This window comes from Bombina bombina, chromosome 6 (genome assembly GCF_027579735.1).
Source record: "Bombina bombina isolate aBomBom1 chromosome 6, aBomBom1.pri, whole genome shotgun sequence".
Lineage (NCBI taxonomy): Eukaryota > Metazoa > Chordata > Amphibia > Anura > Bombinatoridae > Bombina > Bombina bombina.
The window spans coordinates 238,160,978-238,188,437 of NC_069504.1; the positions used below are offsets into that span (position 1 = coordinate 238,160,978).

Below are 27,460 nucleotides of genomic sequence, written 5' to 3' on the forward strand. Positions count from 1 at the left end.
CTCTGTGTCCTAATCCAGTTTCTAAGAAGGAACGACTTTTACACAATCTTGACGTGGTTTGTGCTTTGAAATTCTATTTCTCCAACATAGGTGTGTCCGGTCCACGGCGTCATCCTTACTTGTGGGATATTCTCCTCCCCAACAGGAAATGGCAAAGAGCCCAGCAAAGCTGGTCACATGATCCCTCCTAGGCTCCGCCTACCCCAGTCATTCTCTTTGCCGTTGTACAGGCAACATCTCCACGGAGATGGCTTAGAGTTTTTTAGTGTTTAACTGTAGTTTTTATTATTCAATCAAGAGTTTGTTATTTTAAAATAGTGCTGGTATGTACTATTTACTCAGAAACAGAAAAGAGATGAAGATTTCTGTTTGTATGAGGAAAATGATTTTAGCACCGTAACTAAAATCCATGGCTGTTCCACACAGGACTGTTGAGAGCAATTAACTTCAGTTGGGGGAACAGTGTGCAGTCTCTTACTGCTTGAGGTATGACACATTCTAACAAGACGATGTAATGCTGGAAGCTGTCATTTTCCCTATGGGATCCGGTAAGCCATGTTTATTAAGATAGTAAATAAGGGCTTCACAAGGGCTTATTAAGACTGTAGACTTTTTCTGGGCTAAATCGATTCATTATTAACACATATTTAGCCTTGAGGAATCATTTATTCTGGGTATTTTGATATGATTATATCGGCAGGCACTGTTTTTGACACCTTATTCTTTAGGGGCTTTCCCTAATCATAGTCAGAGCCTCATTTTCGCGCCGGTATGGCGCACTTGTTTTTGAGGACAGCATGGCATGCAGCTGCATGTGTGTGGAGCTCTGATACATAGAAAAGTCTTTCTGAAGGCATCATTTGGTATCGTATTCCCCTTTGGGCTTGGTTGGGTCTCAGCAAAGCAGATTCCAGGGACTGTAAAGGGGTTAAATATAAAAACGGCTCCGGTTCCGTTATTTTAAGGGTTAAAGCTTCCAAATTTGGTGTGCAATACTTTTAAGGCTTTAAGACACTGTGGTGAAATTTTGGTGAATTTTGAACAATTCCTTCATACTTTTTCGCAATTGCAGTAATAAAGTGTGTTTAGTTTAAAATTTAAAGTGACAGTAACGGTTTTATTTTAAAACGTTTTTTGTGCTTTGTTATCAAGTTTATGCCTGTTTAACATGTCTGAACTACCAGATAGATTGTGTTCTGACTGTGGGGAAACCAAGGTTCCTTCTCATTTAACTATATGTATTTTATGTCATAAAAAAATTTAGTAAAAATGATGCCCAAGATGATTCCTCAAGTGAGGGGAGTAAGCATGGTACTGCATCATCCCCTCCTTCGTCTACACCAGTCTTGCCCATACAGGAGGCCCCTAGTACATCTAGTGCGCCAATACTCCTTACTATGCAACATTTAACGGCTGTAATGGATAATTCTATCAAAAACATTTTAGCCAATATGCCCACTTATCAGTGAAAGCGCGACTGCTCTGTTTTAGAAAATTCTGTAGAGCATGAGAACGCTGATGATATGGTTTCTGAAGGGCCCCTACACCAGTCTGAGGGGGCCAGGGAGGTTTTGTCTGAGGGAGAAATTTCAGATTCAGGAAACATTTCTCAACAAGCTGAACCTGATGTGATTACTTTTAAATTTAAGTTGGAACATCTCCGCGCTCTGCTTAAGGAGGTGTTATCCAATTTGGATGATTGTGATTATCTGGTCATTCCAGAACCACTATGTAAAATGGAAAAGTTCTTAGAGGCCCCGGGGCCCCCCGAAGCTTTTCCTATATCCAAGCGGGTGGCGTACATTGTTAGTAAAGAATGGGACAGGCCCGGTATACCTTTAGTACCTCCCCCCATATTTATAAAATTGTTTTCCTATAGTCGACCCCAGAAAGGACTGATGGCAGACAGTCCCCAAGGTCGAGGGGGCGGTTTCTACTCTACACAAGCGCGCCACTATACCCATAGAAGATAGTTGTGCTTTCCAAGATCCTATGGATAAAAAATTAGAAGGTCTGCTAAAGATGTTTGTTCAGCAAGGTTCCCTTCTACAACCAATTGCATGCATTGTCCCTGTCACTGCAGCCGCGTGTTTCTAGTTTGATGAGCTAGGAAAGGCGATTATTAGTAATTCTTCTTCTTATGAGGAGATTATGGACAGAATTCGTGCTCTTAAATTGGCTAATTCTTTCACCCTAGACGCCACCTTGCAATTGGCTAGGTTAGCGGCGAAAAAATTCTGGGTTTGCTATTGTGGCGCAGAGCGCTTTGGTTAAAATCTTGGGCAGCGGATGCGTCTTCCAAGAACAAATTGCTTGACATTCCTTTCAAGGGGAAAACACTCTTTGGCCCTGACTTGAAAGAGATTATCTCTGATATCACTGGGGGCAAGGGCCACGCCCTTCCTCAGGATAGGTCTTTTCAAGACCAAAAATAAACCTAAGTTTCGTCCCTTTCGCAGAAACGGATCAGCCCCAAGGGCTACGTCCTCTAAGCAGGAAGGTAATACTTCTCAAGCCAATCCAGCCTGGAGACCTATGCAAGGCTGGAACAAAGGAAAGCAGGCCAGGAAACCTGCCACTGCTACCAAGACAGCATGAAATGCGGGCCCCCGATCCGGGACCGGATCTGGTGGGGGGCAGACTCTCTCTCTTCGCTCAGGCTGGGGCAAGAGATGTTCTGGATCCTTGGGCGCTAGAAATAGTCTCCCAAGGTTATTCTCTGGAGTTCAAGGGGCTTCCTCCAAGGGGGAGGTTCCACAGGTCTCAGTTGTCTTCAGACCACATAAGAAGACAGGCATTCTTGCATTGGGTAGAAGACCTGCTAAAAATGGGAGTGATTCATCCTGTTCCATTAGGAGAACAAGGGATGGGGTTCTACTCCAATCTGTTCATAGTTCCCAAAAAAGAGGGAACGTTCAGACCAATCTTAGATCTCAAGATCTTGAACAAGTTTCTCAAGGTTCCATCGTTCAAGATGGAAACCATTCGAACACTCCTTCCTTCCATCCAGGAAGGTCAATTCATGACCAAGGTGGATTTCAAGGATGCGTATCTACATATTCCTATCCACAAGGAACATCATCGGTTCCTAAGGTTTGAATTCCTGGACAAGCATTTCCAGTTCGTGGCGTTTTCTTTCGGATTAGCCACTGCTCCTAGGATTTTCTCATAGGTACTAGGGTCCCTTCTGGCGGTGCTAAGACCAAGGGGCATTGCTGTAGTACCTTACTTGGACGACATTCTGATTCGAGCGTCGTCCCTTCCTCAAGTAAAGGCTCACACGGACATTGTCCTGGCCTTTCTCAGATCTCACGGATGGAAAGTGAACGTGGAAAAGAGTTCTCTATCTCCGTCAACGAGGGTTCCCTTCTTGGGAACTATAATAGACTCCTTAGAAATGAGGATTTTTCTGACAGAAGCCAGAAAAACAAAACTTCTAGACTCTTGTCGGATACTTCATTCCGTTCCTCTTCCTTCCATAGCGCAGTGCATGGAAGTGATAGGTTTGATGGTAGCGGCAATGGACATAGTTCCTTTTGTGCGCATTCATCTAAGACCATTACAACTGTTCATGCTCAGTCAGTGGAATGGGGACTATTCAGACTTGTCTCCGAAGATACAAGTAAATCAGAGGACCAGAGACTCATTCCGTTGGTGGCTGTCCCTGGACAACCTGTCACAAGGGATGACCTTCCGCAGACCAGAGTGGGTCATTGTCACGACCGACGCCAGTCTGATGGCTGGGGCGCGGTCTGGGGATCCCTGAAAGCTCAGGGTCTTTGGTCTCGGGTAGAATCTCTTCTACCGATAAATATTCTGGAACTGAGAGCGATATTCAATGCTCTCAAAGCTTGGCCTCAGCTAGCGAGGGCCAAGTTCATACATCAACCATCAGGGGGGAACAAGGAGTTCCCTAGCGATGGAAGAAGTGACCAAAATCATTCTATGGGCGGAGTCTCACTCCTGCCACCTGTCTGCTATCCACATCCCAGGAGTGGAAAATTGGGAAGCGGATTTTCTGAGTCGTCAGACATTGCATCCGGGGGAGTGGGAACTCCATCCGGAAATCTTTGCCCAAGTCACTCAACCGTGGGGCATTCCAGACATGGATCTGATGGCCTCTCGTCAGAACTTCAGAGTTCCTTACTATGGGTACAGATCCAGGGATCCCAAGGCGGCTCTAGTGGATGCACTAGTAGCACCTTGGACCTTCAAACTAGCTTATGTGTTCCCGCCGTTTCCTCTCATCCCCAGGCTGGTAGCCAGGATCAATCAGGAGAGGGCGTCGGTGATTTTGATAGCTCCTGCGTGGCCACGCAGGACTTGGTATGCAGATCTGGTGAATATGTCATCGGCTCCACCATGGAAGCTACCTTTGAGACGAGACCTTCTTGTTCTAGGTCCGTTCGACCCACTCCAGCTGACTGCTTGGAGATTGAACGCTTGATCTTATCAAAGCGAGGGTTCTCAGATTCTGTTATTAATACTCTTGTTCAGGCCTGAAAGCCTGTAACCAGAAAAATTACCACATAATTTGGTATATCTGTTGGTGTGAATCTGCAGGATTCCCTTGGGACAAGGTTAAGATTCCTAAGAGTCTATCCTTCCTTCGAGAAGGATTGGAAAAAGGATTATCTGCAAGTTCCTTGATGGGACAGATTTCTGCCTTGTCTGTGTTACTTCACAAAAAGCTGGCAGCTGTGCCAGATGTTCTAGCCTTTGTTCAGGCTCTGGTTAGAATCAGGCCTGTTTACAAAATTTTGACTCCTCCTTGGAGTCTCAACCTAGTTCTTTCAGTTCTTTAGGGGGTTCCGTTTGAACCCTTACATTCCGTTGATATTAAGTTATTATCTTGGAAAGTTTTGTTTTTGGTTGCAATTTCTTCTGCTAGAAGAGTTTCAGAATTATCTGCTCTGCAGTGTTCTTCTCCTTATCTGGTGTTCCATGCAGATAAGGTGGTTTTGCGTACTAAACCTGGTTTTCTTCCAAAAGTTGTTTCTAACAAAAACATTAACCAGGAGATAGTTGTGCCTTCTTTGTGTCCTAATCCAGTTTCAAAGAAGGAACGTTTGTTGCACAACTTGGATGTAGTTCGTGCTCTCAAATTTTACTTAGCAGCTACTAAGGATTTCAGACAAACTTTGTCTTTGTTTGTTGTTTATTCTGGTAAACGGAGAGGTCAAAAAGCAACTTCTACCTCTCTCTCCTTCTGGATTAAAAGCATTATCCGATTGGCTTATGAGACTGCCGGACGGCAGCCTCCTGAAAGAATCACAGCTCACTCCACTAGGGCTGTGGCTTCCACATGGGCCTTCAAGAACGAGGCTTCTGTTGATCAGATATGTAAGGCAGCGACTTGGTCTTCACTGCACACTTTTTCTAAATTTTACAAATTTGATACTTTTCCTTCTTCTGAGGCTATTTTTGGGAGAAAGGTTTTGCAAGCCGTGGTGCCTTCCATTTAGGTGACCTGATTTGCTCCCTCCCTTCATCCGTGTCCTAAAGCTTTGGTATTGGTTCCCACAAGTAAGGATGACGCCGTGGACCGGACACACCTATGTTGGAGAAAACAGAATTTATGTTTACCTGATAAATTACTTTCTCCAACGGTGTGTCCGGTCCACGGCCCGCCCTGGTTTTTTTAATCAGGTCTGATAATTTATTTTCTTTAACTACAGTCACCACGGTAACATATGGTTTCTCCTATGCAAATATTCCTCCTTAACGTCGGTCGAATGACTGGGGTAGGCGGAGCCTAGGAGGGATCATGTGACCAGCTTTGCTGGGCTCTTTGCCATTTCCTGTTGGGGAGGAGAATATCCCACAAGTAAGGATGACGCCGTGGACCGGACACACCGTTGGAGAAAGTAATTTATCAGGTAAACATAAATTCTGTTTTAAAAGCAACTAAAGATTTCAGACAAACATCATCCTTGTTTGTTGTCTATTCTGGTAAGAGGAGAGGTCAGAAAGCGACTGCTACCTCTCTTTCCTTCTGGCTGAAAAGCATCATCCGATTGGCTTATGGGACTGCTGGACAGCAGCCTCCTGAACGAATTACAGCTCATTCCACCAGAGCTGTGGCTTCCACATGGGCCTTCAAGAATGAGGCTTCTGTTGAACAGATTTGTAAGGCAGCGACTTGGTCTTCTCTGCATACATTTGCCAAATTTTACAAATTCAATACTTTTGCTTCTTCAGAGGCTATTTTTGGGAGAGAGGTTTTGCAAGCAGTGGTGCCTTCCGTTTAGGTTACCTGACTTGTTCCCTCCCTTCATCCGTGTCCTAAAGCTTTGGTATTGGTATCCCACAAGTAAGGATGAAACCGTGGACTGGATACACCAAGTAAGAGAAAACAGAATTTATGCTTACCGATAAATTACTTTCTCTTAGGGTGTATCCAGTCCACGGCCCGCCCTGATAATTCGGTCAGGTTTAAATTTAATTTTTTAATAAACTACAGTCACCACTGCACCCTATGGTTCTCCTTTTTCTCCTAACCATCGGTCGAATGACTGGGGGGGCGGAGCCTGAGGGGAGCTATATGGATAGCTTTGCTGTGTGCTCTCTTTGCCACTTCCTGTAGGGATTGAGAATATCCCACAAGTAAGGATGAAACCGTGGACCGGATACACCGTAAGAGAAAGTAATTTATCGGTAAGCATAAATTCTGTTTTTTCAAGTGATTAAAGCCTACCTCTTTCTAATCATTAGTGAAATTTTGTTAACGCCCTCAACCGAAGCTTGTCCCTAGAGGCCCTTCAAAGCTGAACATTTCATTGGCTTAGTGGGAATGTTTTTTGTTTTGTTTTTTATAGCCAGCCCCATTTGGCTATAATTCTCGTTCAAACCATTTGGGGCGACAGACAATAGAAATACAGCTTTGTTTGCAAATATTTACTACATTTCCTGATATTAATAAACTTATCTGGTCAGCATATATGTCCCATTTAATATAATTTAGCAAGTATTTATTGAGACTAAACATGGGTGTATTTCTAGTATCATATTAGTAAGTAATTATTCTTAATTATTTGTTCTTCATGGAACCATAGTATTTAATATAGATATTTCACTTCATCTTAATATCACATACATACCTTGTGAGTACTAGCAGTCTGATGTAATTTCATAAAGCTATATTTACATTTGATTATTATTCCATATTAATATAAATATTGCATATCTGTGGATATCATTTTAATATTTAATGTATAAGCTATATGATATGATTCAGGGCACTTATTATATAGGCATTCATAAATCAGTATCTACTAGTCATATCTGGAACCTAATATGTAAATTAGTGTCTAAAAAACAAAACAAAAGAAGATAATTATTTATATATATCCCCTTAATGACCACAATGTACCCTGTATGTCACTGGTCGTTAAGGTTTTTTTCAGGACATAATAGCATTAGTCTAGCAAGAACACGCTATTAATGCCCTCCCTCCAGCAGGCTTTGTAAAATAGAGCAGTCTCAACGCTGGTGGCAAGACCGCGCAATAAAACAATCAAGTCCCAAAAAAAGACCAGTGACATACAGGGTACGTCGCTGGTCCTTAAGGGGATATATATATATTGCCCAGTGTGCTTAGAGGAATGTGGCTGCACCTCACTGACGAGGCCCATAGGAGGCCGAAACGATCGTCTGGGGTTGTCATGTTCCTTGTTCAGAGGAGAATTGCCTGGTATTTCGGGGCTGGACTGACCTTACTTGGCGGGATCAGACTGATATACTTCAGGATAGTTTTCTTCTGTGAAAAGCACACTGGTCTAAAAGAGGCTGCTTCCGGGTGGTAAATCGCCATAGAACAAGCCACTGAGCTGTTGTTCGTTCCTGGTAGAGCGCTTCTCTCTCTGTATGCAAATTATTATGACCCTGGGGAAGTCTCCCTATGGGTGATGGGGGAAACCAGACGTGGACTCCTTGCCCAGTGTGCTTAGAGGAATGTGGCTGCACCTCACTGACGAGGCCCATAGGAGGCCGAAACGATCGTCTGGGGTTGTCATGTTCCTTGTTCAGAGGAGAATTGCCTGGTATTTCGGGGCTGGACTGACCTTACTTGGCGGGATCAGACTGATATACTTCAGGATAGTTTTCTTCTGTGAAAAGCACACTGGTCTAAAAGAGGCTGCTTCCGGGTGGTAAATCGCCATAGAACAAGCCACTGAGCTGTTGTTCGTTCCTGGTAGAGCGCTTCTCTCTCTGTATGCAAATTATTATGACCCTGGGGAAGTCTCCCTATGGGTGATGGGGGAAACCAGACGTGGACTCCTTGCCCAGTGTGCTTAGAGGAATGTGGCTGCACCTCACTGACGAGGCCCATAGGAGGCCGAAACGATCGTCTGGGGTTGTCATGTTCCTTGTTCAGAGGAGAATTGCCTGGTATTTCGGGGCTGGACTGACCTTACTTGGCGGGATCAGACTGATATACTTCAGGATAGTTTTCTTCTGTGAAAAGCACACTGGTCTAAAAGAGGCTGCTTCCGGGTGGTAAATCGCCATAGAACAAGCCACTGAGCTGTTGTTCGTTCCTGGTAGAGCGCTTCTCTCTCTGTATGCAAATTATTATGACCCTGGGGAAGTCTCCCTATGGGTGATGGGGGAAACCAGACGTGGACTCCTTGCCCAGTGTGCTTAGAGGAATGTGGCTGCACCTCACTGACGAGGCCCATAGGAGGCCGAAACGATCGTCTGGGGTTGTCATGTTCCTTGTTCAGAGGAGAATTGCCTGGTATTTCGGGGCTGGACTGACCTTACTTGGCGGGATCAGACTGATATACTTCAGGATAGTTTTCTTCTGTGAAAAGCACACTGGTCTAAAAGAGGCTGCTTCCGGGTGGTAAATCGCCATAGAACAAGCCACTGAGCTGTTGTTCGTTCCTGGTAGAGCGCTTCTCTCTCTGTATGCAAATTATTATGACCCTGGGGAAGTCTCCCTATGGGTGATGGGGGAAACCAGACGTGGACTCCTTGCCCAGTGTGCTTAGAGGAATGTGGCTGCACCTCACTGACGAGGCCCATAGGAGGCCGAAACGATCGTCTGGGGTTGTCATGTTCCTTGTTCAGAGGAGAATTGCCTGGTATTTCGGGGCTGGACTGACCTTACTTGGCGGGATCAGACTGATATACTTCAGGATAGTTTTCTTCTGTGAAAAGCACACTGGTCTAAAAGAGGCTGCTTCCGGGTGGTAAATCGCCATAGAACAAGCCACTGAGCTGTTGTTCGTTCCTGGTAGAGCGCTTCTCTCTCTGTATGCAAATTATTATGACCCTGGGGAAGTCTCCCTATGGGTGATGGGGGAAACCAGACGTGGACTCCTTGCCCAGTGTGCTTAGAGGAATGTGGCTGCACCTCACTGACGAGGCCCATAGGAGGCCGAAACGATCGTCTGGGGTTGTCATGTTCCTTGTTCAGAGGAGAATTGCCTGGTATTTCGGGGCTGGACTGACCTTACTTGGCGGGATCAGACTGATATACTTCAGGATAGTTTTCTTCTGTGAAAAGCACACTGGTCTAAAAGAGGCTGCTTCCGGGTGGTAAATCGCCATAGAACAAGCCACTGAGCTGTTGTTCGTTCCTGGTAGAGCGCTTCTCTCTCTGTATGCAAATTATTATGACCCTGGGGAAGTCTCCCTATGGGTGATGGGGGAAACCAGACGTGGACTCCTTGCCCAGTGTGCTTAGAGGAATGTGGCTGCACCTCACTGACGAGGCCCATAGGAGGCCGAAACGATCGTCTGGGGTTGTCATGTTCCTTGTTCAGAGGAGAATTGCCTGGTATTTCGGGGCTGGACTGACCTTACTTGGCGGGATCAGACTGATATACTTCAGGATAGTTTTCTTCTGTGAAAAGCACACTGGTCTAAAAGAGGCTGCTTCCGGGTGGTAAATCGCCATAGAACAAGCCACTGAGCTGTTGTTCGTTCCTGGTAGAGCGCTTCTCTCTCTGTATGCAAATTATTATGACCCTGGGGAAGTCTCCCTATGGGTGATGGGGGAAACCAGACGTGGACTCCTTGCCCAGTGTGCTTAGAGGAATGTGGCTGCACCTCACTGACAAGGCCCATAGGAGGCCGAAACGATCGTCTGGGGTTGTCATGTTCCTTGTTCAGAGGAGAATTGCCTGGTATTTCGGGGCTGGACTGACCTTACTTGGCGGGATCAGACTGATATACTTCAGGATAGTTTTCTTCTGTGAAAAGCACACTTGTCTAAAAGAGGCTGCTTCCGGGTGGTAAATCGCCATAGAACAAGCCACTGAGCTGTTGTTCGTTCCTGGTAGAGCGCTTCTCTCTCTGTATGCAAATTATTATGACCCTGGGGAAGTCTCCCTATGGGTGATGGGGGAAACCAGACGTGGACTCCTTGCCCAGTGTGCTTAGAGGAATGTGGCTGCACCTCACTGACGAGGCCCATAGGAGGCCGAAACGATCGTCTGGGGTTGTCATGTTCCTTGTTCAGAGGAGAATTGCCTGGTATTTCGGGGCTGGACTGACCTTACTTGGCGGGATCAGACTGATATACTTCAGGATAGTTTTCTTCTGTGAAAAGCACACTGGTCTAAAAGAGGCTGCTTCCGGGTGGTAAATCGCCATAGAACAAGCCACTGAGCTGTTGTTCGTTCCTGGTAGAGCGCTTCTCTCTCTGTATGCAAATTATTATGACCCTGGGGAAGTCTCCCTATGGGTGATGGGGGAAACCAGACGTGGACTCCTTGCCCAGTGTGCTTAGAGGAATGTGGCTGCACCTCACTGACGAGGCCCATAGGAGGCCGAAACGATCGTCTGGGGTTGTCATGTTCCTTGTTCAGAGGAGAATTGCCTGGTATTTCGGGGCTGGACTGACCTTACTTGGCGGGATCAGACTGATATACTTCAGGATAGTTTTCTTCTGTGTAAAGCACACTGGTCTAAAAGAGGCTGCTTCCGGGTGGTAAATCGCCATAGAACAAGCCACTGAGCTGTTGTTCGTTCCTGGTAGAGCGCTTCTCTCTCTGTATGCAAATTATTATGACCCTGGGGAAGTCTCCCTATGGGTGATGGGGGAAACCAGACGTGGACTCCTTGCCCAGTGTGCTTAGAGGAATGTGGCTGCACCTCACTGACGAGGCCCATAGGAGGCCGAAACGATCGTCTGGGGTTGTCATGTTCCTTGTTCAGAGGAGAATTGCCTGGTATTTCGGGGCTGGACTGACCTTACTTGGCGGGATCAGACTGATATACTTCAGGATAGTTTTCTTCTGTGAAAAGCACACTGGTCTAAAAGAGGCTGCTTCCGGGTGGTAAATCGCCATAGAACAAGCCACTGAGCTGTTGTTCGTTCCTGGTAGAGCGCTTCTCTCTCTGTATGCAAATTATTATGACCCTGGGGAAGTCTCCCTATGGGTGATGGGGGAAACCAGACGTGGACTCCTTGCCCAGTGTGCTTAGAGGAATGTGGCTGCACCTCACTGACGAGGCCCATAGGAGGCCGAAACGATCGTCTGGGGTTGTCATGTTCCTTGTTCAGAGGAGAATTGCCTGGTATTTCGGGGCTGGACTGACCTTACTTGGCGGGATCAGACTGATATACTTCAGGATAGTTTTCTTCTGTGAAAAGCACACTGGTCTAAAAGAGGCTGCTTCCGGGTGGTAAATCGCCATAGAACAAGCCACTGAGCTGTTGTTCGTTCCTGGTAGAGCGCTTCTCTCTCTGTATGCAAATTATTATGACCCTGGGGAAGTCTCCCTATGGGTGATGGGGGAAACCAGACGTGGACTCCTTGCCCAGTGTGCTTAGAGGAATGTGGCTGCACCTCACTGACGAGGCCCATAGGAGGCCGAAACGATCGTCTGGGGTTGTCATGTTCCTTGTTCAGAGGAGAATTGCCTGGTATTTCGGGGCTGGACTGACCTTACTTGGCGGGATCAGACTGATATACTTCAGGATAGTTTTCTTCTGTGAAAAGCACACTGGTCTAAAAGAGGCTGCTTCCGGGTGGTAAATCGCCATAGAACAAGCCACTGAGCTGTTGTTCGTTCCTGGTAGAGCGCTTCTCTCTCTGTATATATATATATATATATAAATATAAATACCATACTGAGGTACAAATTAAACATTTCTGCAGCTTAAAGATATTTTCTTAACATCCCGCCCAGCCCTGAGATCCAAGATTTCCTAAACCACCCAAGACTGGGTCCGGAAAAAGGCCAAGCGAAGCTTCACCAACCAGAAGTCTCAGGGAGAAAACAGGTCCGAGCACCTAATAGTTCATGCAAACCTTACCCTAGAACTAAACACCCCAACTGGCCAAAAAGACAGACACAAGGGTATGGATGCATATCCAGAGAATCTGTATAGCGAGAAGAACTCGAAAGCCCTGACCAAAGGAAGGAACCACCCCTAGCTAAAGTCCAATGCTCCAAGGAGCAAAGCTAGAAGTCGTATGAAGATACTTCTCAGAGCCTCAGGACAACCAAGGGATACCTTGCGGTCAAAAAAATCCTACTAGCAGGACTAGTCTCCCTGTCACCTCCACACAAGTAGAGGACACAAGGAAGAGAAAGGCACTAAGCCTACCCAGCTCCGGAAAACCCTGAGCTAAACAAAGTCCCCACAGGGAACAACCATCACCCGGAAACACAGATCCCTAAAAGGAGATCCACTCACCCGGAGACAATAGAAGAAGACCCAAAGGTCTATAGCTCAGACAGACAGTACACGTCAAAGAGTAAGAGCTGCATCTAGATGCACTATAAACGGCTTACGCGTACACCTGCAAGGTGTCGAGCTGCAACTTGTTTCAAACTGCAAACCTTCTGCATGTTATAGCTATCCTGTACAAGCTGTTGGATCAAGCCCAAAAGGACAAATCCAGAGGCCTACAAATGAAGGCCAAACCGCTCAATTGCGGTAAAGGGCATTGAGACCCCCAACCCTCCACCACATGGGGGGAGGAAAACTCTAAGTTCTGATCGAATTATGCTTACCTGATAATGGGAGATATCTATTACTTACCAATACCATGACATCTATATTACGGACTAATGATGGAAGGAGTGGAATAAGCACAGGTATCGGGTATTTTACAGCAAAAGCATGCAACATAAAAATTGATATGCTTTAATGTTGTCTTTTTCCTTACTGAAACATTTTATGTGGAGATTAAAACTGATTTATTTAAAGGGACATACAACCTAATTTTTTCTTCATGATTCAGATAGAGCAGGCAATTTTTAACGACTATCCAATTTACTTCTGTTATCAGCAGTCTGCTGATTGGTGGCTGCACATAGATACCTCCTTGTTATTTACTTACCAATGTGTTCAGCTAGCTCCCAGTAGTGCATTGCTCCTCCTCCTACAATGGATACCAAGAGACAGGCAAAATTGTTAATGGAAGTAAATTGGTAAGTTATTTAAAATGTATGCTCTGATCTGAGTCATGAAAAAAAATGTCCCTTTAATTTCAATTGAAATATAATGGTACAGATTTCTCAGCTGTCCTGCATTTGCTGGACTGTCCCATATTTTAGAGCTCTTTCCCTCCCTACACTTCTTTTTATTTTTAAATGCCCATTTGAGTTTGAGAATATCCCTTTATCGACCTTTAAATGCCTTTGTACTGAATAATCCTACTTGCTCTTGCTTTCAAGCTTGATTTGAATCCACCAATTCAGCTGCAGTAGTTGTCAGTCAGCATTAATACAACAAATAGCATGACGTGCACAGACAACTTGATTCAGTCTGTTTTTAAACTGCCTTTTACCATATCATTGTCCATGGAAGAAAAACTTAATGTATTGCTGCTAGTGTTTAAAACGCATGATAGATGTGGCCTTTCTATGCCCTCTTAAGTCTTTTCCGTCATTAATCAGGTGACACTGGTCATGAGCTAGTAATGATGAGCAGTACTATTACTATGCAGAGGTTAATGTTTTTGTGGCATGTCAGTAGTTTGCAGATTGTGCACAGCTGCAGACATGTTCTAATAAAGTACACTAAAGCCTCTTAAATTGTTTAATTTTAAAATATGCATTTATGAGGATGAAACTATGTCATTTGCCTCGATAAAAGGAGTCTGCTCACAATATGTATGGGTGTCTTCAAACAAAAAACTAATTTCTTTCTAATGGTAGTGAGAGTCCACACATTCCTTATTCTTACATATGGGAATACATTGCCTGGCCACCAGGAGTAGGCAAAGGCACCCCAAACAGAGCTTTTAAGTATCCCTCCCAGTAGTTATTTGCCTCATCTAGGAGGTAGGAAGAGATTAGAGTTGCTCTGCAAATTCTAAATTTCAACGGTATCCACAATGGATTGTTTCCTTCAAGAGAGGATCAGTGGTTTACTGTTTATCCATGTAATGCTCTCAGTGGAGTCTTGGTTTACTGTGTTCAAGGGTGTCGCAGGGGAGTTCCTATGCCTCCCCCTGTGAACTATGATGTACCCCCATGCAGTCCTGCAGTGTTAGTTACACTGTTTTCATTCTTTCTGCACAGCACTGGCGTGAATCAGACTGACACAGCTCATGGGTAAGTCACTATTTCCCTGTTATCCCTCTCTCACGCATACAGGCTAATTTCCTTGAATGGGAATGGGAGCCTTTTCTTCTCTTTTCAGCATCTCTAACATTATGGAGTGGCTAGTGCTGTTTATTTGGAAGGGCTGAGGGTGCTGTAGGGGCTATGTACATTTCCTTACAGAGGGTATGAAGGGAGTCGGCCCATTACTTCTCTGGGCAGCATCTGTCTTATTGTCGGCTTATTGTCGGCTAGTGCTGTTTATTAGGAGGGAGAGTGCTTTAGGGGCTATGGACGCTTTTCCCTCAATATGAGGAAGCTCTCAGCCGGTATGTTAAACTTATCGTAGCGCTCAGTGTTTATTCAGGGACATACTGAATCTATAGGACATCTTTTGTGTCTCTACTAGACTGGGAGAAACTTAGGGTTCCCTTCTCTCCATCCCCAATTTTTAAAAAGCTGTTTCCGGTTCCTAACAAGCATTTGGAAATATGGAGCACTGAATCTAAAGTGGATGGAGCGATATCAACCCTAGCTAAATGTACAATCACTCCTTTAGAAGAGATACAGGACTTTATACAGGCTCTTAAAACAGCAAACTCTTTTATTTGTGATGCGATTATCCAGATTATTCACTTTAATGCTAAGAATTCTGGGTTTGCTGCGTTAGCCATAAAGGCTCTCTGGCTAAAGTCATGGTTGGCGGACACGGTTTCCAAATCATTATTACTTTCCTTGGCCTTTAAGGGCCTTTATTCGTGCCTGGTTTGGATTCTATCATTTCAACTGTCACTGGTGGGATGGGCTATTTCCTCCCTCAGGATAAAAAACAGACCAAAGGGCAGATCAGTCGGTCATTTTCGCTACTTTCATCAGAACAAGATGCAGAGAAATACTGCCTCAAATAAACCTAAGAATGTCAGGAGTACCTGGAAGCCAAATCCTGTCTGGAACAAAGACAAGAATTCTAAGAAGTCTAACTCCGACCCTAAGACCTCATGAAGTTCGGCCCCCAACTCGGAGGCATCTCTGGTGGGGGGGTCCGATTTAAGCCTGTTTCACTGGGTTTGGGCTTGGCCTGTAAGGATCCTTTGGTCCAAAATATTGTCTCTCAAGGGTACAGGATAGGTTTCCGCTGCCAACCACCAAGAGGAAGTTTTCTTTAGTCTTGAGTTATCTGGAAGGCCTGAAAAGAAGATTGCCTTCTTGCATTGCGTTAAAGATCTAGAATCCATGGTAATTATTGTCCCTGTTCTTCTGGGCAAGAGGGGTAAGGGTTTTTACTTCAACCTTTTTTATTGTTCCAATGAAGGAAGGAACTCTTCGTCCTATTTTAGACCTGAAATGTTCATATTCCCTCTTTGAAGATGGAAACAATCAGAGCAATTCTTCCTATGGTTCAACAGGGTCAATTCATGACTACAGTGGATTTGAAGGACGCATATCTTTACATACCAATCTATCGGTATAATTTTCAGTACCTCAGGTTTACTTTTCTGGACAAGCATTACCAATTAACATTCCTGGCTTTTGGTATGGCTACAGTTCCCAGGGTTTTTACAAAAGTACTGAGAACTCTACTCGCAGTGGTCAGAGTGCAGGGTGTTGCGGTGGCTCCATACTTGGACGGCATCTTGTTTCAAGCTCCATCTTCACAGTTATCAGCTGCTCACATAGAGAAGTTACTTTATCTTCGGACTTGTGATTGGAAAGTAAATCTTGTTCCTTGTACCAGTGTTACTGACCTTTTTTTTTTTTTCTAGGCGTCATTTTAGACTCGGTAGTTATGAGAATTTTTCTAACAGAACAACACAAAATAAAGCTTCAGTCAGCTTGTCAAACTCTCCAATCTACCATTTCTCTGTTCTGTAGCTTATTGCATGGAGGTAATTGGGCTAATGGTAGTGGACTCCGACGCAATGCCTTTTCCTCATTTTCACCTGCGACCTCTGCAACTATGTATGTATGGTCCAGCAATAGAATGGAGATCACTCTATTGACTTACTATTTCGGAAAATTTTATTTTTGTTAGCCATCTCTTCGATTTGCAGAGTTTCTGATTTATCTGCTCTTCAATGTGATCCCCTTACCTAGTTTTTCACCAAGATAAGGCTGTTCTTTGGACGAAATCATTTTTTCTACCGAAGGTGGTCTCCACTGCCAATATCAATCAGGAAATTTTGGTTCCTTCTCTTTGTCCAAATCCAGTTTTGTCTAAGGAGAGGTTGTTACATAATTTGTATGTGGTTCGAGCATTAAAATTTTACTTTCATGCTTCTAAGTATTTTCGTCTCTCTCGTCTTTCCTGTTCATTCTTTTCTCTGGCAAGCAAAAGGGTCAAAAGGTGACTGCTGATTCTCTATCATTTTGGTTGAAAAGCATTATTCGTATAGCCTGTATTGATGCAAGAATGTCTACGTCTTTGTGACTTAAAGAATAAGGCTTCAGTTGAACAGATCTGTAAAGCTGCTACTTGGTCCTCTCTGCATACTTTTCACCTTTTTGGGAGAGAGGTTCTATAGGCGGTGGTGCCTAACAACTAAGTGACTGCTTTTACTATCATCCCACCTTACAATCATGTGGACTCCACAGCTTGGTTATAAATTCCCATATGTAAAAATAAGGATTTTGTGAGCTCTCATTACCATCAGAAAGAAAATAAAATGTATTCTAATCTGATAAATTATTTTCTTTCTTGGTAGTGAGAGTCCCTGAACCCTGCTGGCAGCAGTCTTATTGACATCTCTTTACCCCCCTTTGTCTACACAGGTGCTGAACCAAAAATGGGCCGGCTCTTAAAGGGACACTGAACCCAAAATGTTTTCTTTAGTGATTCAGATAGAGCATGCAATTTTACGCAACTTTCTAATTTACTTCTATTATCCATTTAGCTTTGTTCTCTTGCTATCTTTATTTGAAAAATACATCTAAGTTATTTCTTTTGTTCAGAACCCTGGAAAGCACTTGTTCATTGTTGAATAAATGTATTCACCAATCAACAAGAACAACCCAGGTTGTTCACCAAAAATGGGCCGGCATCTAAACTTACATTATTGCATTTCAAATAAAGATACAATGAGAATGAAGAAAAATTGATAACAGGAGTAAATTAGAAAGTTGCTTAAAATTGCATGCTCCATCTGAATAATGAAAGAAAAATGTGGGTTTAGAGTCCCTTTAAGGAGCAGCTCATTTTATTGTCAAAGGAATCAAGAGATACCACAAATGTTGTACAAAAGGTATCTACTTTAAAGGGACATTAAACACTAAATAAAGGCTAGATAGAATGATGCATCCAAAGAAAAGATTAGTACATGACTAACATGTAGATGTACTTTTTAAAGTTTCATTAGCTGTTTAAATATTGACAAAATAAGTGTAAAGTTGTAGTGCCTATAAAACAATGGGAGCTGCCATGTTGTAACTTAGGTTACCTTCTCCACTGTGGCCATTTAGGAACAGTTATAAAAAGGTCACTAGAGTGTGCAGCCAATGGCTGTGTGGAATATTACCGTGTTCTGCACTTCCATTTGTAACAGGAATAGAAATGCTCACAATTTCAGTATAGAATCGCGGGAAAAGGGGACAATATAAACAATGAAAGTGTATTGCAGAGTTTTGTTGTGGTGTTTTTTTGTGTGTTTGTTTTTTTTTTTTGTTTTTTTATCATTTTATATTACCATCTCAAAGTGTTTAATGTCCCTTTCATAAAAAAAAAACTCTAGAATGTTGAGGTTGCACTTATTGGAGATACCAAAAAGATATAGATAGTTTTTTATTTTTTTAGCATTCTACAATATTACTAAATTTTTATTTAGTAAATAAATCTATTCTTTATTAGGGAGTAATCACCCCTAAAATGTTCTGTTATAAATAGTTTTAAAACTTGCTGTATGTTTTTATTTTTATCTAAACCAAACTTGAAGAAATTGGCCTTTGTTGTCTAATATATTGTTCATTTTTGTTGCCCAGTTTGCTTAACGTGAAGGTAAAGTTTTAGAAATATGTATACTCTAATAAGTTACTTATAGTCTAAATAACTTTAGTCGCTAACTATTTTCCCCAAAGGATTATATAAATATATAATAAATAAATTTTATTTTTCCCTACCGTTTGCTCCCTCCCCAAGGCAGAACATATAGAGTGATCTGAGATGTCATCACAGAAAATGCAGCATGTCTGCAGAAAGAGCAGGAACTGTTAGCACTTTAACTTTTTAGTGCTGCTCCACATTAGGCTGTTCTTTTTAAACAGGGCTGTTCTTTTTAAACAGGGCTGTTCTTTTTAAACAGGGCTGTTCTTTTTAAACAGGGCTGTTCTCTGGCTGCATTGTATAAATTTTCCTTACCACAGTGCATCCAGAGCAAAGTGCTGTTTGAAGACAACGATCAAATATGCAGTAGATTGTTGTCTGGTTCTGAGATTTTTGCAAGCTTGTTCCCTAGCTTTTCACAGTCTGCAAAGCTGTTTTTCTCTAAATGTAAGCTGTTCGTATGAGAAATGCACCTTTTTTATTACTACGTTTCTATGCTAGACTAAGAGAAAAGGAAACAAATTAATTCAAGAGATATTTTACAATTACTTTTTTTATCTGTAGCTAATATGCAATTTTCAACTACTGCACTAGATTATAAAATTTAAAATATTGATTTATTCTTCAGATAACCAACACATTGCAATTGATCTGGTGCTTTAGTGTAACTGACAAATTTATACATTTTATTTCATTTAAAAATTACCTGCAGAAAATTTTTCACAAAAAATATCTCGTCGCAGAAAGTAAAAAAAAGTTCTGTCTCTGGGTGCTCCCTGACTCCTCCCAACAGCCATTTCCTTGGTTTTTTTTTTTTTCAAAATTTTATTTTTATTGAGGTTAGAATAGTTTATACACAACAGTCTCATCAACCAAAATACAGATCACAACATAGGTTATACTGACATGACATGACAGTCCGGGCACCTCATTTTTCTGTACATTTAATAGTTTTGCAATGTCCCCAGACAGACAGGTCCAATCAAGGGACCAAAAACTGAATAAAGCCTTAGAGGACATGTTATCAGAGAAAATAGTAGAAAATAGGACTTCAGTGTTTATGTATTAGAAACGGGCTGAGGACTAGACATATGCTATCAACATAAGGGCAGTATCAGATATGGTCATTAGATAAAAGTGAGGTCTCAGAACGGTCCTCAGTAATTATAAGCTTACTTATATATTAACACCGAACAATGATAAAATTACAAACAGTAATAAACTATTATCTTGGATAATCTTCAGGGAACTAGGAAATCCTAACCACAGTTAAATTTCCTATATTATAACCCCGGGAGCCTTTATATATGAATACAGGGGAAATCTTAGTCATGGCTCTACGGGTTGGGCAGAGACTCCTTAACTCTGCCAAAAAGAAGTGCAGGGGAGGGAAATTCCTCCCTAACCGCACAGATTTGGTGGGGGGGGGGGGGGGCGGAGGATAAGCCAGGAATAGTATATTTTGTCTTTGCTAACTTACATACCTAACAATTAAGTCCACCCTATACTAGATATGAGATTAATAAGGAAAGTCTATATATATAGCCATTTCTCAAAGGTTCACAAAAAAAATTATATTCTTATAGGCATTGGTTAATATTAACTATAAGATAAGTGTATAACCTGAACATAACTTAACAAAACAAAATAGCAAAATGCCAGTACTGTTATCATCTGGATCAGGGCATTTTGATGGGGATCATGTTTTCTAAGTGCATGGCAGAGTTATAACGGTAGTCAGAAAGAGCAACCTACTAGTAATATAAAGCAGTAGTACTGGAGAGATCTGCTAATCTATGTGGAGTTGGGGCCATAATACACATCAACAGTGGAGTGGTGTGCCCGGTGACCCCCCCCGCCCCCATCATACCATATCAGAGATCTGGTCCAAGGACTGCAGTATAGGAAAATAAGATCTCACCCCTCCTGTAGCATGCCATAGTTATTTCTGATACCCCCAGATCTAGAGCAATAATACAGATGAATACATTGTTACATAAAGATGTCTGTCAGGCATATGGCCTAAGATACGCAGCTGACTAGGAAGCATAACTAATAGAGTTACAAATAAAGGGTCTGATTAATTACAGAGCTTATGTTATCGTGAGATCAGTGCACAAAAATAAGAGGAAACACATCTATCTAATAACTAAGTAACGCAGTATAGCATAGTAGGTGTACAAAAGCTGCACTGACTTTCAGTCAGACCTCCCTGTTTATATGCATATCCATTCTTTTTGCAGTGCAGACCTATACACCAGGCAGTAAGAATATAGGCATATACAGGAATTGACATTAGGGTACAAGATATTATGGAGCCCTATATAGGCAACAACATTTTTAGGTGGTTGAAGTACATATAATATAATTCACAAGAGGATTTAATTGCAAAGTCCACACATTATCAGACAAAAATCTTCATGAGTGCAGATGTCTCAGTTACGAATACTAGGGAGTAATTCAGTAACTCCAAACTTCCAGCTCAGCCAGGAGCGTATAAGGACCTTGCTGCATACTACCACCCCTGGCTTTCGCTGCCCCAGCAAACTGTCACCCAACTCCAACTTTCATGCAGGCGCGGCCAGATTCTCCAGGGCCCAGAAAAGCCCCCGCATGTGTGTCCGTGTTAGAATAGCTGCACTGCATGTCCAGGCTGTGTAAGAGGAGTGCCCACCTGACAGAATAATGAGCCTTGGAATTTGCAAGTTCCTGATCGGACCGGGCCATGACTTTTTCCCCAAGCATCGCAGGGACCTCATCTGCATTGTACCCCACCTCCACTTCCTCCCGTAGGTTCACGGAGCTCTCAACCAGCTCCCGATCTTCAGCCGCAGTTCCCGGAACAGAGGGACATGGTGAGTGGCTGTTGCTTACATTAACTGGGGCGGGCTCTGGAGGGTTGGTTGGCTCCGGTGTAGAGTACTCGATGGTGTTCCCCTGATCCACACTCATGTGCTTAGATGGGGCATTTCCTTGTTTTAATGTGTCAATGGCATATAGAGCGGTCCCACCTGCTCTATACGTGCCAACAATGCGCGTTCACGAAGATCCCTCGCACTGCGCATGCACATATGTGTAACACATTCACAAATCCCCAGCCACTTGTCTCTAAATTCCCAGGGCTTTTAATTGTTAATCGCTTTCCCCTTAGCTCACCGCGGCTCCTACTTTTCTTTTTAAGTCACTTGTTGCCTCTCCGTGCCCTCGGCATGGTGCTGAGCAGCTGTCAGCGTGTATTTCTGAGGTCAGCTCAGAGGCTCGGCAACCACACAGACTTCTGGGGCATGAAGTCCAACAGATGACTAACACATGCGCATATCATATGAGAGGCGGATGACGTTATTTGACGGCCGCCTAACGGCCAGCATTTCAATAGGCTTACAATACAACGTGACCATAGGGGGAAAAAAGTATATTTTACGGGTTGAATTTCACTAGCTAAAACTTGTGAGTAAAAACGCCAATAACTTGCTTTAGAATTAAAATTTCCAAAAGTGATGAATGAAACTTATTCAATTTGGGTGATAAGTGTTAGTATATTGTGACATATACTTAACTTTACCTTCACTTTAATGTTTTACAGGACTGATCCTAACTGCATGATACACAAAGATAGATTTAAATACCACAAAATAATCGCAAAGGGCAACACTTTAAAGGGATGTTTTGGTCAAATATAAGAGGACATTTTAAAGTGATGGTAAACTTAACATGTTTTAAAATCAGTTCCCGGAATCTAAGTGATAATTAAGAGGGACTTTAATTGATCACTTCTAATGAAAATGCGCTGTAACTTACTTTTTAATCTAGCCGTGGCATTCTAATACCCCACACTCATATTTTTTGTGAGCGAGCGGTTTAAACTGTTCTCCAATCAGAGCTTTAGCCGTACAACCCCTTTTTTATACCTAGAGCACAGAGTGGAGAACAGTTCAACCTGTCGGCTCACCAAAAACATAAGATTTGAAGTGGGCGGCCGGAGTGTGGGGTATTAGAATGCCACGGCTAGATTAAAAATGTAATTTACAGCGCATCTTTATCAGAAGTGATCAATTAAAGTCCATCTAAAATATTGCTTAGATTGACCGTATTTTAAAAAATTCAAGTTTACCATCACTTTAATTAAAAGTCTACTTGAAAAATGTTTTTGTTTAAAAATATAGATAATCCCAGGGGCCTGAGCCTACGCTTGGAGCGGCAGGACGTGTCTCAATGAAGCTCCTGCTTATATTTCATTACATTTGTTTAACAAGATGAGCTAACTTACTAGGACTTTTATATTTAGAAGCTAAAATTGTGTACATACTTTGTCGGAAGTTTAGGAGCGTATGAATGACACCCTGACCTATAGAGTTAGGAGATTAGAACTCAAAGCTATATTTCCATTAGGGAGTTTATATAAATGTACTCTTTTATCTATTCTTTAGCGTACATGTGAGATTATTAGCATAGACGCTCATTATTTTAAATCTGTATTCACCAGGTCATGAGCCTATCTTTTCAGTGAAGAGCTATGTGGACCATTGAAAGAAATGTGTATTGATATCTAACCATGTTTTACCGTAATATCTATTGAGCTGTTAAAACCTATATCCCTGGTTAGACAGTGATTGATTAATAGAACTTTATAACACCTAATAGATATCTCACATATTCTCTAGGTGGGGGCAACAAATTATTGTTTAATAAGTGACCCAATGCTCCCACAACTCTATATTCACTGAAGAATACTTCAGATCTATAGGATATCTTCATACACAGGAAGTTAGTTGAGGCTACTTAATTTCAAATATATATCCCTTGTATTTTAATATTGCCCAATTATTATTGATAGTTTAATGGGATTATAATGAATAATTATCCAAATATAATAAAGATCCTCCCTATAGCTGTTCCTCAATGATCACAGAGGTCCAAAAGCGACTTCCTCTAGAGTTGGGAGATTAAAAATCAAGGTTATTGTTAAATGTGTACGGAAATATAAGTTAGACACTAATATATTTGGAAGTTTAGAATGTTATGCAAGAAATGTATCCTATAACAATGAGTTGCAAGAATATTTTTTTTTCTCCTTTCTGATGATAGACACGTAACTCTTTGTTCATATGTAATTTATATATGTAATTGAGAAAGCCTTTGCCCAAAAAAAATCTATGTAGAAGTAAATATTTTCTCACTGTCTAACTCATCATGAAAACATTTAAATAAATATATATGTGTATATATATGTGTGTGTGTGTGTATATGTGTATATATGTATATGTGTGTATATATATATATATATATATATATATATATATATATATATATATATATATATATATATAATCCCTTTGATTTCTCCAGTTTTGCATGACCAACACCGTTATATTACACTTTTTACCTCTGTAATTACCTTGTATCAAAGCCTCTGCAGATTGCCCCCTTATCTCAGTTCTTTTTACTGACTTGCATTTAGCCAATCAGTGCTGACTCCACAGGAGTGAGCACAATGTATCTATATGACATACATGAACTTGCACTGTCTGTCAAAATTCACTGAGATAAGAGGCGAGCTTCAACGGCTTAGAAATTAGCCTATGAGCCTACCTACATTTAGCTTTCAACAAAAAATACCAAGAGAACAAAGCAAATTTTATGATAAAGTAAAGTATGATAAAGTTGTTTAAAATTGCATGCCCTATCTTAGTCATGAAAGTTTAATTTTGGCTAAACTGTCCCTTTTTAATATAAATTTTGTTAAAGGTTTAAAGTAAAATAAATCCAAAACTCTGATTATTTCCAATATTTTATTATTACTATGATTATTAAGATTATTAATAATATTAGTATGAACTATAACAATTCTCCTTCAGGAGTGTCCACCTGCATTTTAAAACTCAGCAGCTGACAGCCCATATGCACCATGCAAATAATAGTAAGCATGAAATATATTGAGTTGTAGGATTGGTGATTAATGACCTCACTATTACACTTATGTCTATCATATTCATATAATACATCAGTTGTGTATATCCCAAGAAGTGTGTGTTTTTATACAGTTACCTCTTGGCTGAATAGCATGCTTATTCTGCAGTCTAATACAAGGATGTTTGTTACAGGACTTATTTACCAGTATTAAACCTGCTTTCTCACATGTGACTTTTCTCGTTTTTACAGTATCAAGATGCCTAACTGGGGTGGTGGAAATAAATGTGGAGCCTGCGGCAGAACAGTGTACCATGCTGAGGAGGTGGTGTGTGATGGGAGAAGTTACCATAAATGCTGCTTCCTGTGTAGTATGTTGGTTTTTGCAATATCTCACTCATCTGTTTTATATATAATGTCTTGGGTTAGGTCTTGGTGTGCTACAGGGAAGCTTATGGAGCACTTTATACTTACAGGGAGTGTGTGGATTCAGTCTATATGCTGAGAACTTATTACAAAAGCAAATCATATTGTACTTTGGAATGCTGTTGCAATTCGGCACATTGTCATTAAACATGCACAGTGCATTATTAAAGAGACATGCAAGCTCAAAATTAACGCAGACAATTTGTTAAAAGTGGTCTTCATAATAAAAACTACATCACTATTACCTAAAATGTACTATTTTAACTGATAGTCTAATGCAAAAGTTACATTTTCTGTTTCATTAACCATTGCAAAGGGTTTAAACATGTTGGTCACCGCAGCTGATGAGCAAGTTGTCTCTTGTTATTGGCTACCAAATATGTTCCTCAAGGCTACAGAAATTCATTGCTGATCTGGAACTTATTTCTCCAACATTGGTGTGTCCGGTCCACGGCTTCATCCTTACTTGTGGGATATTCTCTTCCCCTACAGGAAATGGCAAAGAGAGCATCCAGCAAGAGCTGTCCATATAGCTCCCCCTCTGGCTCCGCCCCCCAGTCATTCTCTTTGCCGCTCTGAACAAGTAGCATCTCCACGGGGATGGTAAAGAGTATGTGGTGTTAGTTGTAGTTTCTTTCATGTAATTAGCAAGAGTCCATGAGCTAGTGACGTATGGGATATACATTCCTACCAGGAGGGGCAAAGTTTCCCAAACCTCAAAATGCCTATAAATACACCCCTCACCACACCCACAATTCAGTTTTACAAACTTTGCCTCCTATGGAGGTGGTGAAGTAAGTTTGTGCTAGATTCTACGTTGATATGCGCTCCGCAGCAAGTTGGAGCCCGGTTTTCCTCTCAGCGTGCAGTGAATGTCAGAGGGATGTGAGGAGAGTATTGCCTATTTGAATGCAGTGATCTCCTTCTACGGGGTCTATTTCATAGGTTCTCTGTTATCGGTCGTAGAGATTCATCTCTTACCTCCCTTTTCAGATCAACGATATACTCTTATTTATATACCATTACCTCTGCTGATTTTCGTTTCAGTACTGGTTTGGCTTTCTACAAACATGTAGATGAGTGTCCTGGGGTAAGTAAATCTTATTTTCTGTGACACTCTAAGCTATGGTTGGGCACTTTATTTATAAAGTTCTAAATATATGTATTCAAACATTTATTTGCCTTGACTCAGGATGTTCAACATTCCTTATTTTCAGACAGTCAGTTTCATATTTGGGATAATGCATTTGAATCAATTTTTTTCTTACCTTAAAATTTGACTCTTTTTTCCCTGTGGGCTGTTAGGCTCGCGGGGGCTGAAAATGCTTCATTTTATTGCGTCATTCTTGGCGCGGACTTTTTTGGCGCAAAAAATCTTTTCTGTTTCCGGCGTCATACGTGTCGCCGGAAGTTACGTCATTCTTTGACGTCCTTTTGCGCCAAAAATGTCGGCGTTCCGGATGTGGCGTCATTTTTGGCGCCAAAAAGCATTTAGGCGCCAAATAATGTGGGCGTCTTATTTGGCGCCAAAAAATATGGGCGTCTCTTTTGTCTCCACATTATTTCAGTCTCATTTTTTCTTTGCTTCTGGTTACTAGAAGCTTGTTTATTGGCATTTTTTCCCATTCCTGAAACTGTCATTTAAGGAATTTGATCAATTTTGCTTTATATGTTTTTTTTTCTCTTACATATTGCAAGATGTCTCACGTTGCATCTGAGTCAGAAGATACTTCAGGAAAATCGCTGTCTAGTGCTGGAACTACCAAAGCTAAGTGTATCTGCTGTAAACTTTTGGTAGCTATTCCTCCGGCTGTTGTTTGTATTAATTGTCATGACAAACTTGTTAAAGCAGATAATATTTCCTTTAGTAATGTACCATTGCCTGTTGCAGTTCCTTCAACATCTAAGGTGCAGAATGTTCCTGATAACATAAGAGATTTCTCCAACATAGGTGTGTCCGGTCCACGGCGTCATCCTTACTTGTGGGATATTCTCTTCCCCAACAGGAAATGGCAAAGAGCCCAGCAAAGCTGGTCACATGATCCCTCCTAGGCTCCGCCTACCCCAGTCATTCTCTTTGCCGTTGTACAGGCAACATCTCCACGGAGATGGCTTAGAGTTTTTTAGTGTTTAACTGTAGTTTTTATTATTCAATCAAGAGTTTGTTATTTTAAAATAGTGCTGGTATGTACTATTTACTCTGAAACAGAAAAGAGATGAAGATTTCTGTTTGTAAGAGGAAAATGATTTTAGCAACCGTTACTAAAATCCATGGCTGTTCCACACAGGACTGTTGAGAGGAATTAACTTCAGTTGGGGGAACAGTGAGCAGTCTTTTGCTGCTTGAGGTATGACACATTCTAACAAGACGATGTAATGCTGGAAGCTGTCATTTTCCCTATGGGATCCGGTAAGCCATTTTTATTCACAGTAAATAAGGGCTTCACAAGGGCTTATAAAGACTGTAGACATTTTCTGGGCTATATAACACATATTTAGCCTTGAGGAATCATTTAATCTGGGTATTTTTGTAAAATAATATCGGCAGGCACTGTTTTAGACACCTTATTCTCTAGGGGC

The 27,460-nt window shown here is 41.9% G+C and overlaps 1 protein-coding gene across 1 annotated transcript in view; it reads left to right on the top strand.

Annotated features, from left to right (window-relative positions):
• Window positions 1-27,460, top strand: part of CSRP2 (cysteine and glycine rich protein 2) — a 253,393-nt gene that overhangs the window by 159,391 nt on the left and 66,542 nt on the right. The window contains exon 2 of the mRNA XM_053716762.1: window positions 24,707-24,825. Within this exon, the coding sequence (XP_053572737.1) occupies window positions 24,714-24,825 (112 nt within the window). The 5' untranslated portion in view covers window positions 24,707-24,713. The remainder of the gene's footprint in view (window positions 1-24,706; window positions 24,826-27,460) is intronic.